Raw genomic sequence first — 13,042 nt, 5'->3', positions numbered from 1 at the left:
CTGGTTTTAAATTGAATACGGGGATAAAGCGGGCACGCGCACGATACTTTATCCCAGGAAAAGCTCCGACGTGGAGCGAAAAGTCCAGCATGGACTTTTCGCTCCCATGTTGAATACAGCTCTAAGTGATGATGAAAAGAGCCTTTAATGCTGTATGTGAAGTGAGAATAATATATAAGTGCATAAAAAGAGAATAAGATATGAGTAATAAGATGAAAGTAAAGTAATACAATAGGAAATTAATAAATAATGAACAAGCCGTGAATGCAGCATGGGGCGGGATGCCTAATCCGATTCCCCATTGACGTCTCCAGATGTTGCTACATTGTCTATGGGATTCCGTGCGATTGGTCGGTAAACTTGTCACTCACTCGCCGGCAAGTCCCCAGCCCTTGCCCAGCCTTGGCAGGCGAGTGGGCGGGGTTGGAGCACGTGCTCCCCTGCCGCGCTCGCTGATTGGTCAGTGGACGCCCCGGAGCTCGCTCCTGAGCTCCCATCCTCGCGTGGTGGGTCGCGCGCTCCCCCTTCCAGGCCCTCCTCTCCCATTGGTTGACTTCCACGCGCCTCTCCGCCGGCCGCAGCTATATATAGGACCCACCGAGACCCCTTAAGCTCTATGTCCAACTCCGTTTCCGCGAAGAAGCAGAGGATGGGGGAGTCAGTGCTGGAACAGCTGAAGAAGCACACCGTGGTGGTGGCCGACACAGGAGACTTCAATGGTGAGACCGCTTTCTGTCGCTCCCACGTCCTGCGGTCTGGGCCCCCCCGGCATAGGGTCCCCATGCTAATGCATGCCGCACGTTCTGCTCTCCCGCTGTTGTGATTCGCCCAGTGCCACCTCAGGGTATTCTGAAACTTGTAGTTCTACAACTGCTTGAGCGTCCCATGTTGCGCCGCATACCTGTAGCATGGTGTGTAACAGGACACACATTGCACTTGTCAGATACTATAGTATCACTATCAGTGTGTGAGGCACATGTAACTGGCCTTTCTCCAATCACAGCTGTGGTATTACATTCTCGTTCTCATAGTGGGATGAAGAGAAGCTGGCAGCTCCCCTCACACGTGCTGGCCCATGCTCCTCTCCAGCCAGCCTTATAGAGCTTCCATCTGTCAGTGTCCTCCATTCACCACACTCCTCACTGCTTTCTGCATACTTACATCTGTTTCTCTTCCCCAATGGTTTTTTCTTTGCGACTCTTCAACCCTTAATAAACCAGTATGTTTGTGTGTGTGTGTGTGGGTCCTGTCAGCTGGGAATCTGAATTAGAACCTTTTTTTTGCTCAGTGATTGGCCTGGGTGTGGCCCCCATACATCAGAGATTGATTGCAGCAATCGTGCAATTCGCAATCGATTGTGTATAAAAATCTTTCCCTTTTTCAATCTATTGGAAATTGCACGATTGCTGCAATCAATCTCTGATGTATGAGGGCCTTTGGAGACAACCATAAACAGTAATTAGTTAAACAATTTCTAGATAGACACCAGATGTTAGACTGTCAGTAGTTAGACAGGGGAAAAAGTTAGACACAAACAAGTCAGACAGTTAGACATGTGAAAAGTTTGACCGGTACAAAAGGTCGACGGGGTCAAAAGTTCAACATGACAATGGTCGTTTCAACAATGGTCAACCCTCCCTCCTGGTGCCTAACCCACCCTCCTGGTGCCTAACCCTCCCTCCTGGTGCCTAACCGTCTGGGTAAGTGCCTAACTCTATATAAAAAAAAAAAGTCGACCATTTTTGTGTCGATCTTTTTCATGTCAAATTTTTACATGTCTAACTTTAGTGTCTGACCTTTGTCTGTGTTGAACTTTTATCATTGTCTAACTATTAACTGTCTAACATCTGGTGTCTATCTAGACATTGTCTAACTAATTACTGTCTGTCTATAGTCCAGAACCCGATTGGCCTTAGGGGGGTATTCAGTTACAGGCGATAAGTCTGAGGTTGGACTTTTCCCCATCATTGCTACTTTATCCCAGAAAAAGCATCGGGCTCGTGGCCACTTTATCCCAGTATTCAATTAGGATCCGTCGAAAATGGGATCTGGTGGTAAGTATCAAAGTCCATTTAACTTTTGGGAAATGTTCCTTTTACCCCCCTAAAGATGTTCTGACATGGGGGATCAATATGGGTACCCCTGATTTGGGCTGTTGAAGGTAGTCATGGTTAATAGCCGTGGCAGGTGTATGAATGAGGCACTTAGGTTTTTGGGAGGGAGAAAACTTGTCTTAACAAATTTGGGGCACATGAAAATGGGTGTAAGCACACTTTTAGTCCCTAAAGTCATTTTTTGCAAATTTTTCGAAAATGCACCTACATCCTAGAAAACACCTGCCGCATACATGGGAACACCCCTGAATCAATTTAGCTAGTTTAAAACATTGTTCCCCTATTTTTTTTTTCACACACCCCCCCCCAAATGAAAGTAAATTTTTTGGGGTGTCCTGGGGATTTTTTTAAATTGTCACACTACTTTTAGGGGACATTAAAAAGGCTGCAGGTTATTCTTTTTATTCTGCACACCTAAACCCCAATTCTACTCTTTTTTTCCATGTATTACATGGTGAAAACTTATCCCCATTTTTTTTAACGAAGACTTTTTGCAGTGATAACCCGTTTTCGCTGCCTAATTGAATACGGCCCATAATGTCAGTTATCGGCAGAAGTGAAAATAATTCAGTGCTAAGCAAGGTACCAAAGAGCACAGTTGTCAACATTTCAAGTTTATTCTGTACACCACCTTACAATGTGTTGTGCCGTACCAGAACTTTGCAGCACATCTTGTCCATACTGCTGAATGGAATTGCCCCTTAAAATTGCAAAAATAAATTGATTTAACAAAGTTCCACCATGTCATGTTGTAGAATTGGACTGTTACTCAAGCACAGCTCTACCACAGTGGAGTTTATAATCCAGGGCTGGTAAGACTGCTACCCCTTGCTGCTTCTTAGCTGGCAAGGTGTCCTTGGCTTCTCAGAATGAGTGGTGGTTGGCAGTGACAACATACCCATCGCCACACTCCCACTGTGACATAGAAGAATGGCAGCATCGCATCTAAGGAACGAGTAGCTGCTTCGCCTTCATTGTCAGTGGCTGGCATTCCATGTTGGGTGCCAGAGGCGCATTAAAGGCACTGGATGAGTGACATATCACTGCTTTAAGCTTCCTTAAACCATTAATATTTTAGGCAGCTACCTCAGTTTACCAAGTAGCTTCAGCCCTATTAAAATGTATCACACAAACCTATCTTAGGCAAATTCATACAAATGTGTCCACATACATCTAGCCTCCATGCAGTGGAGCAACTCGGATGTGCAGTGTGCTTTCCATTTGTCTTTTTCACTTAAATGTCTTATTCACAAAGTGACACGAATAAGCAGCACAAGCAGCTTCCGCTGATTAAAATATGCAGCATGCCTATATTCTGTGTGCGGCTGTATCTGGATGCGAAATGCTAAGGTAGTGTCACAGCTGCTGACACTAATGTAGCTTTTCACATGCAGAGACACTAATGTAGCTTTTCACATGCAGAGACACCTGCAGGTGCACACAATATAGGCATGCTGCATATTTTAATCAGCAGGAGCTGCTTGTGCATCCTAATCGCTTTACGAATAGGACTCATTTTAAGGGAAAACGTCATACGAAAAGACCATGCTACTGAGTCGCACAGTGCTCACACGTTGTGTAACGTGACTTGAAGCGCACGGAGGATAGATTTGTGACACATCTGTATTCCAAGCTGTATTTGACCTGTTGGAGAAAATCGAAGTGCACACAGGAATGACACCCAGAACCAACTAATACTTTGCTGTTTGACTTAATGCTCGGAGGCTCTCCCTTTTGGAACCCTAAGGGAAAATATGTATTTATAATCTCGCACCATATGATTCAGCTTGAGCAGTACTAGCGGCAAGGAGGGGGTTAGTGTCAGGCAGTGCTGGGGGTCGGGAGTGGGTAAGGGTAGATGGCTGCTAAGGCAAAGTAGGGGTTTTGGGGGCAGTGCTGGTAGGGAGGGGGGTCAGGATAGTAGCTGGGGCACTACTGGGGGGGTTAGGGAGTGCTGAGGATAAGTGTAGATAGCAGTTGGGGCAGTGGTTACTGCCTTCCTGCTGCTGGAAGTCCCTGGCCAAGTGTAGACCTCCAAATCACTCCTGGCTTGGGCAGTACACTCATTCCTGGCATTCTGCGTGCAGAGTGCTGGTTGAAGGAGTCAGGGGATGGAGCGCAGGCTGCCGGAGGTGCCTGATGCCACCAAAAATGCTGCTGTAGTCAGGAAAGTTGCATGGTGATTAACTGAGATGAGGTGTAGTCTTGTGAGAAGTTTGGGAGGTGGATGCCTGGAGAGAGCTAGATTTAGCTATAGTAGGCTCTCTCCCCACAAGCATGGGGCTCCTGGTGATCACACCAAAGTGTAGGGAGAAGGGTCACATCACAAGACACTGCAGGGCCAATTAAATGCAGCCACAGGTCACATGCGCTGAGGCTCTCCTCACAGGGCTGGCTCACTGGAGAGAAACAGCAGGCCCTGCAGTCACCAGCGGCAGCCCAAGGTAATATCCATGCGGCCACGGAGTAGGAGGCAGTGGGAGTCGGCAGGGCCCAGGTGGCGAATGGACGAGGAGACGCTGCCAGTAGTGATTAGTTGGGGAGACGCTGAGGATTGTTGGGTGATGTGGCTCACACAGGTCAGTGACTTGCAGCACGTTCTGCATTACCCGCTCATTTTTAAAAACTGACTGCGCTACTGCCTGTTGCATGTAAAAACTTGCTATAGCGCGTATTTTGCAATCATTATAGATACTTCTCAGGAATGCTTAATATCGTACCCATGAAAACTGCATTATTTTTTTTTCGGGATATCCTGACTTTTTTTATAAATATGCAGTAGCCTATAAAACATTGATTATCTTGAAGATTTTTTCCTCTATTGATTATTCCCTATATAGAGTACTTATGGTTGGAAAACTTAAGGTCTGAGTGGACCCTACTGTAACACTACTGCAAATTGATTTTGCTAGCTGGGAATTTGCTCATGTTGCAGAAGACTAATAGCTTTGCATAATGTGCTATATGGGACAGTATGGCAGTGAATGGAAATGCAGCTGCTGACTTGTTTAGATGCCTCTGATCTGGGCTCCCAGTGTGGCTCTAAAGTCTAGACAGGTGTTTTACATGGCTAAACCCATTCTCTATGGATGCGATCAGCGTGATAATTGGCATTAATTGAATAACACCCCACGATCTTGCGTCGCTATAGACGGGAGATCGGGTGCTCTCAAACAATTGAATTCTGCCCTAACAGTGCAGGTTATACAGGTCTCATAGAATCACAAGTGAAATAATTTGTTCCACCTGTGGATTTTTAATGTCAGCCAGTAATGAACAGGGACATGCGGTAAGGTCAGTGGCTGGGGAGGCACACATGGAGATGGGTCGCTGAGTGCTGGGAGCCTCTCACCCCTACTCACGCACACACTCCCTCACTACACTAAGCTTCAGTGTCCATTGATTCTCCTACCTGCATCATTGTCTTCTCTTGCTGCTGCTGACTTGAGCTCCGATCTCTAAACACTGCAGTGTAACATGACACATCTAAGGTGTACATCAGTGCTCAAGGCATGCCCCTGTCATACTTGAGGACATGGTGGGTTCCTGCACTGAACGACATATCATTCAGTGTAGGCCCTACAGGGGATGAGGAACGACTGTACGATTACAATGTTGTAATCGTACTGTCCTTCCACTATCTGCAAGTGGATATGCGGCATTAGACTGAAAGAACAATACGTTTTGGACAGTCTTCATCAACATTTCTTAAGTTCCCCATTCTGTGGAAAGTTTGAAAGATCAGGTTGCCAAACTAGTTTACAGCACCCAGTTACATAGCAATGCCTTGTGGTAGCTGTTGGGTAATAGTGGTGGTATTAGGGGTGTGCTTGTTTGCACTGCCATTGCAAAAAATGTCAGCAATGTTCCTGGACTGAAGGTTGGAGGAGGTAGAAAAAGCCAATCTACCTTATTATGCCTTATCATTGATGTGTGGCTGCCAGAACAGCTAAATGAGAATTGATGTACACACCCACATCAGGTGCAGCTTGGCATTATTGCCTTGGGTGTAACTACTGCTGTACACAAGCTTAGCTGAAGTTTGTTTTCTTGGTTAGGGTAGTTCTTGATGCATGCTAGTGTAATAGGGCGTCCTTACATGTTGTCGGTCACTAACATGTGGAGCAGCTGCCTTTAGCTCATCCATGTCTATGCTCCTTACATTATACATTTTGCAATAACAGCTTTGTATCGCAAACTTTATATAGGAGCTTATTTGATCTGCTTCTATTTCTGAGGAAAAGGTTTAATTTTTTTTATTAAATTGAACTACCCCTCGGCTTTCAGAGTGTGATGAGCATGTGTACAGTGGTGCGCACATCCCATAATCCTGTGCTTGTATGCATGACTGTAGTGTCAGCTACTGACCAGATCATTCCCTGGTAATCCCACATACTGTAAGAGTGTGCTAGCAATAGCCTGCTGACCTCCACTAGTGATAGGCATGCTTGTCACATGGAAATCTGGTGTTTAACTCAGAGGAGCCCTCTTAGTACAGCCCTTTATTAAATACTGGTACCCAAATATTACCTACACACATTTATCACCTTGTGTAACTTAATTTATAGCATGTTGCAGCTACTTGCCTTTGGTTACTGTACTATGAACATCCCAGTAGATGTAAGTTGTACTGTCCTTCCAGCTGCATACCTCAGATTATGTAATGTGCTGCGCTGGTGTATAAACAGTGTTGTACATTGTGACTTTAGAGCTGGGTTACTGTGGGTTTGCAAACTTAGTTTTTATATTTTATAGCACAATAGACAACACAAGCATAACATTTAAGGGCAATTCAGTTGTTTTGGGCGCAGTGATAATTAATGGGAGCGCATTGTAGCTATTAAATTGTTTAATATTGCGCTTGTCACGCCCAATTAGACAGGGTTTAGCTGTATGTACCGGCTAAACAGTCTAAAGTCCTGGTTAGGGTGTCTAATCCACTGATTTTCCACACATTTCTGCTTTCCTTCTCAGGATTGGCACCGGCAATTGTACCTCAAAATACGTCTTGGCTGCAGTCGTGCTAGAAAGCCCCTATCTGTGCGCCAGTTCTTGTGAGGCCCTGTTGTCGTCGGGCATCTTTTTTGCATCTTTTAACGAAAATGCTTCTAAGTTGCAATGCTTGTGACTAGGACACACCAGCAGACTGGCAGATCTGATATGCGGCACTTGTATATCTGTGTGCGACTGACTCTGAATCTGTGTACAAAGTGCTACAATGTAGCGGCTGCTGCTTTTTTTTCATTCCAAGTTTCGTTGTGGTTCATATACAGACTCTGGTGCACACAGATATAAGTGACGCATATCCATTTAATCAGCAGTCTGCTGGTGCGTCCTAGCTGCATCGCATTGCAACTTAGATGTATTTTTGGCAAAAAAAGATGCCCAAAGCTAGCGGAGTACCACAGGACCTGGCGGCTCACACTGAGCAGGTTGCGCTGCGTGGTGTATTGAGGCTAGATGCAGGACACATCTGTACTGTCAGCTGTAACATAGGCTAAATCTCATCTATCCAATTTTCTCCTTTGCCCAGATCTTCTGATTATAGCCAACAGACTTTCCTGCTTCTTCCCATGTGGCACTTATCAGCTGCCCCTAGCTTTTACAGTATTGTGTTCCGGGTCAGGGCATTATTATTGATGGCACAGCATTGCTTTGTAGTATAGTAGCATACTGTACTAGGCTAATAAGGCTGACACTGTTGGATGTTTCTCCTTCCCTGAAATAGTTGAAGCATGTATCGAACGTGTGCCTATAAAAGTAGCTGTAATGTGTTTTTATTAATTCTACAACCTCAGTTAGAAGCACGGTAAACATAAGCCTGTATAAGCAGTTACTTTAACTTTGGTTTTACAGGCAGGTTAAGCTATGGAATAGCACAAGTTCTAGGGTAGCTGGTGCTAGATCATTTCATATTATCCAGCCTTCACTGGGAGCTTCCCCCTGTATTCCGGGCATCAGTTGTGGATTTGTGTAGACAGAATTTTGGATTTGGAAACTTCTGGTGTTGGCTGTGACTGTAGTATTACACGTAGGATTTAAGTAGTTGAGTTGGCCATTTTTCAATGTGTTATGGCAGAGATTCCCAAATGTGGTCCTCAAGGCACCCCAACAGTTCAGGTTTTAGAGAGATACATGGTTGAGCACAGGTGGTTAAATCAAATCAACCATAGATCTCTAAAACACAGTTTGGGAGCCTCTGTGAAGGAGAGCCAAGGAGGCACTTTGGTAAATCGTAATCTGTAAAGTAGCCTTTGTTTTTAATGTTATGCTGGTTTCACTAGAAATCTGGGCCAGATTAACAGTGGGGTGGATGAGCTGCAGCCCCAGGCCTCCACATAAAAATAGACCCTTGTTCATGACGGAGTGAAGACCAGCATCTTGGCAGGTCACATCGTTGGCAATAAATCATAAGAATTTAAATTTGTATTTCTATTTTCCTCAAAATTATTTAAAAAAAATATATATTTTTACTTATTTGGGTATACCTTAGACTTGATGGTGTAAGAAGTAATGTACATCGGTGGTTCTCAAGCTCTGTCCTCAGGACCTCAAACAGTTCATGTTTTCAAGGACTCGTGGGTCTTTAAATTGACAGCTAGTTATATACCTGTGCAGCTGCTAGGTGGTCTGGTAAGTGTGACCTGTTGGGTGTCAACAAGACTGGTGTTGAGAAACACTGGCCGTCACGCCACATGGCACTGGCCACACCTCTGATCACACCACCGCATTTTCTCACAATAGACCCTTGATAATTATCAGCCCCACGTCCATGTGGCCTTATCCAGCCTTGCTAATCACTGATTGAAGGGGACTCGCTAACACTGTCCAAAATGAAGTGCAGGCTAGTTACTACTTCAATACAGAAACATTTAATTGTTGCTAAGGTAGAGATTTGGTGTGAGAGGATGCTGGCATCTGCAAGCACATACACACTTGCCGATGCCGGGAGCGATGGCCCCCGCTGACTACATTGCCCATCGGACATGTGAGCGCGCACAGTGACGTAGCAGGTACACCCTGCCCAACGTGGACAATGTCGTCTGATCTGCCAGATTGGACAACATATCGTCTAGTGCACCCCCAGCATAACGGTCATGGTACAGGCTGTTTTAAAACTGAGGTAGGTGCTGATTGCTACTTTCTCTTTCCACTTTCTGAGTTTTGATATATCTTTGGTCCTTTCTTATTTTAAGATTTTCATCCACTTGGAAGGTGACTAAATTCATTGTTGGTGCCTTTTTTGATTTTTAAATATCCTTGTTTTAAAGGCACAATGGCCTAGTTAAAGTCTTGGGAATGGCACCTAGACCTCCTTATTAATGTTTTATTAATGTTTTATTTTGTTTGTAGGAAGTATTACATTACTTCATGGACACTTATGCTAAAAGCATAAAGGAAGTATCTCATTTTTAATGTTACAAGCAATGTTGGGAAACTATCATGGCTTCCTGCTGTAAATGAGTACTTCCTCCTGTGTCAGCAATGCCCAGTCTTTCTGCATAGTCACTGTGAGTAACACTTCTCATTGTCTGCCTGGATTACATATATAGGGTACACACCTAGATCAACAAGGTTACCTCAGGCAAAGTGGCTGTCTCAGAGATGCAGAAAAAATAAAGGATTAGTCTGACTTTGACTGGAATAGCAAATTGCAGTCTACCCCAGGCTCCCTGCCAATTGGATTATAGCGGAACCGTTACTGAAAAAAACATTTGACAAATGTGTACCTCATAAGGTTATTCATTTTCTAGGGAGACATTATTGGTTTAAATATTTCAAATATAACAAGTTAGGCTCAACCTGACCAAACTTGCTGTCAAGGCATAACCATTTGCATTTCTTGACAGACCAGAATAACTCTGGCTAATATGTATTAGTGTTAAAATGGGTTCACATTTCATATATTGCTGCATCTATCGAAAAACGTGTCGTGAGTGCATCGGCAGGTGTGTGTACACCCGATAAGTCTGGGCAATGTTTAGACATCAGGTTGGCCCTGTAGCACAGTAGATGCTGATATATTGGTGCATGTGTGTATGGCTGACCTGTTGCCCACCTGTACACTTGCTGCACTGACCTGCCGACACTGACATTACTACTGGGTGGGCAAATTTAAATGCCGCCCGTCTGCCAAGTCTGTACCCAGCATTAGATTTATTTGAAAGCCTACTACACAACTTTAGCCATAGCCTTTATTCAATAGCTTGCTGTCTGTTTCTTTGCCTGCTAACCTGTTTGCTTTACAGGCAATTTGTGCAAAGAAGTTTTATGTAAAATGCTCTCTATATATGGGACAGTAGAGTACATTTATAGCTCTCAATCATGCTCCCATTTCTTAGTTCCACGTTAAACAGCGCCTTTGTGTTTCAGTGATCACTGCTCGATTTGTCTCTCAGTAACACTAATCTGTGCTATACGCCGCCAGTTTTAGCTGTGTAACAAAAGCTTTCCAAATGTAACGCAGCTAAAAATAATAAAATCTATCTGCAAATCTTGTACAATATGATTTGATTTTTTTTTTTTAACCAATATAATTTTAAGGTAGCATGAAAGCTTTGAGAGCAGTGAGTTCTTGTTTACAATATGGGGTAATTGGCAGGGTTCTTTCTGTACATAGCTGCCGAATTGCCCATTGCTTTTGTAGCATCTACATATCAGTTTTCATCCCGGGGCTCTGACAAATGAATGAGAACTTTGAACTGCGCACAGCTATGATGTCACTGACTGTCCTTGTCCCACAGCTATTGAAGAATACAAACCACAAGATGCCACCACTAACCCATCGCTGATACTGGCAGCAGCCCAAATGCCAGACTACAAACACCTAGTAGAAGATGCGATGCAGTTTGGGAAAAAGCTTGGTGGGTAAGTGCCATAGGAAAATATGGGATAAAACTAGAAAGCATACAGTCAATTTATTCCATACAAGTAAGGCTTAGAAATTATGGTAAATCAAAATGTATAATGGATCCCGGAGTTATTTTCCTGCAATTAGTTTGGAAATGGAGATGGTAAATATTGACATAGGAAATGCCCCTTATCAAGTTGCACATTCTGAAGATTGAAAGGTAATTGTTTACACAGCTTGCCTTCTAGAGTGTACAATATACTTGAATACGTAAGCTGGGTACACACTTGGCGTTATTTTGAGAAAATTGCCAGATTCTGACGTCTCAGAACGACAAATTGTCAAGTGTGTACCCACTGTCGGATGGCGCGCTCTGTGGGATAGTCAACCGCGTCGTCGGTTTGGCCCTACACGCAGCTCATCATGATGCGATTGATTGTTCCATGCAGCACGGACAGACATATCAGGTGGTTGGGCACTGGATTGTCTAATGTGTACCGGCCGCCCGATACATTGGCCTGTCAGCGGGGGGTGTTGCCTGTTGGATCGCTGGGTAAACACATTTTCTACTTCAGGGTCCATAGGGTATCCACAGGATACCTTGGGGTATAGGTGTGACGTCAGTCGCTGGGCACCATAGAGTTAAGCTTTTCAGCCTCCCAGGATGCACTAGGGTCCCCCTCCTATACCCCGCCCCCGAGCCAAGGCACCCCAGTTTAGTTTGGTGCCCGGCCGGCGTCGGGTGCACCTGTCGGAGTGGGGACTAGAAGAGCCCCTGAAGCTTTCTTCAGTGCAGCTGTGGCTGCACATCTGGATGTACAGCATGGACAGTCAGTCCTGACGTCCATGTCGTCTTCCCTACACCCCCGCCGGTACCAGAACGCCGGTACCGACCCGGGGATGCTGGTGAGCATCTGGGGTCACAGCTAGCGGTGACCCCAGATGTTCCGGACCATGGCCGGATCCAAGGGGGACAAAGGTAAGCAGCGGGGTCCCGCGGTGGGTCCCCGCTGGTCACATGGTCCTAAGTCCCCAGGCAGGGGGCTCCCTGGGGACTGGCTGCAGCGTGGAGCCAGGCGACCAACCTGCGCTTTCCACTACCCCCTGGGACAGCGGACCGCAGCAGAGCGGTAGCGCTGCGGCGTCCCAGGGGTTAAATGCATGCCAGGGGAGCGCGCCTTCCCTGTCTCACAGCTGGCGCCTCCCCCGCTGCACACAGCCCTCTCTGCATGCTGCCGACTGGTCCTGTGGCAGCGCTCCTCCCCCAGGCCAGCCTCCTCTCTGCTCCTCGGCGGCCATCTTCTCCAGAACGCATGGTGAACGCTGCTGGAAGCGCTGGACAGAAGCATCGTGGTCTGGGTCCCCCCGCATACCTCTCCTCCGCTGTGGCTCAGGTCTGTGTATGCAGCGCTGTCCTACCAGGCCCTGTGTCTGTGTAGTTGAGTGATCAGCGCTGTTAGTGCAGGAATTGTTATTTCTCTGCATTGTATGTGACTGTGCTAGCGCTGCCTGTAACTATTCTTCTCTAAACTGTCAGCTTTATTACTGTCCCTGTTCTTTCTGCTAAAGCCCTTGCGGTGCGGTGCTGCAGGGTGGTCTCTCGCCTATTTAATACTTAATTGGTGAGAGGTCACATACGTGGTGCCATCATGTCTGAAAGTGATTTTCTCCTCCGGCTACAGTGTACCACGTGCAAAGTACCGTTAGCGGAGGGGGAGGGTAGCGCGGAGGGCCTTTGCCCGCAGTGTTTGTCCATGGCGCGGCCTATTACGGTTACAGCACCGGTACAGGAGCCGCCCTGGGCTTGTTTCGCTCAGGCGTTAACAGCTTTAGTGGGTCAGTTAGCTCCGCAGCCCGCGTTTACTCCGATGGGTTTGTCCCAGCAGTCTGTGGTGTCGTCACCCATGCAGGGGTTCCCACGACAATTGGTGGTACCCCACAGTCTCCCTATTTCCCCGCTCCCGGGTTCTCAGGAGCCAGCGTGGGTTAACTCCCTGACGAGTTCTGTACAGCACTTGTCGGATGTGTTGCAAGGGGAGTCTGTGATGCGGCCTCATAAAAGGCCGGTGGCGTCTGT

At 46.1% G+C, this 13,042-nt stretch overlaps 1 protein-coding gene across 1 annotated transcript in view; it reads left to right on the top strand.

Annotated features, from left to right (window-relative positions):
- Window positions 1-518: 518 nt before the first annotated feature.
- TALDO1 (transaldolase 1) overlaps window positions 519-13,042 on the top strand; it is a 33,466-nt gene continuing 20,942 nt past the window's right edge. Inside the window, exons 1-2 of the mRNA XM_088470999.1 lie at window positions 519-719; window positions 10,859-10,982. Of these exons, the coding sequence (XP_088327125.1) occupies window positions 617-719; window positions 10,859-10,982 (227 nt within the window). The 5' untranslated portion in view covers window positions 519-616. The remainder of the gene's footprint in view (window positions 720-10,858; window positions 10,983-13,042) is intronic.

This window comes from Taudactylus pleione, unplaced genomic scaffold, assembly GCF_031769625.1.
Source record: "Taudactylus pleione unplaced genomic scaffold, aTauple2 ptg000109l, whole genome shotgun sequence".
Classification (NCBI taxonomy): Eukaryota; Metazoa; Chordata; class Amphibia; order Anura; family Myobatrachidae; genus Taudactylus; species Taudactylus pleione.
Note: the sequence above shows the minus strand (reverse complement) of the source record. Positions and strands in the feature narration are given on the sequence as shown.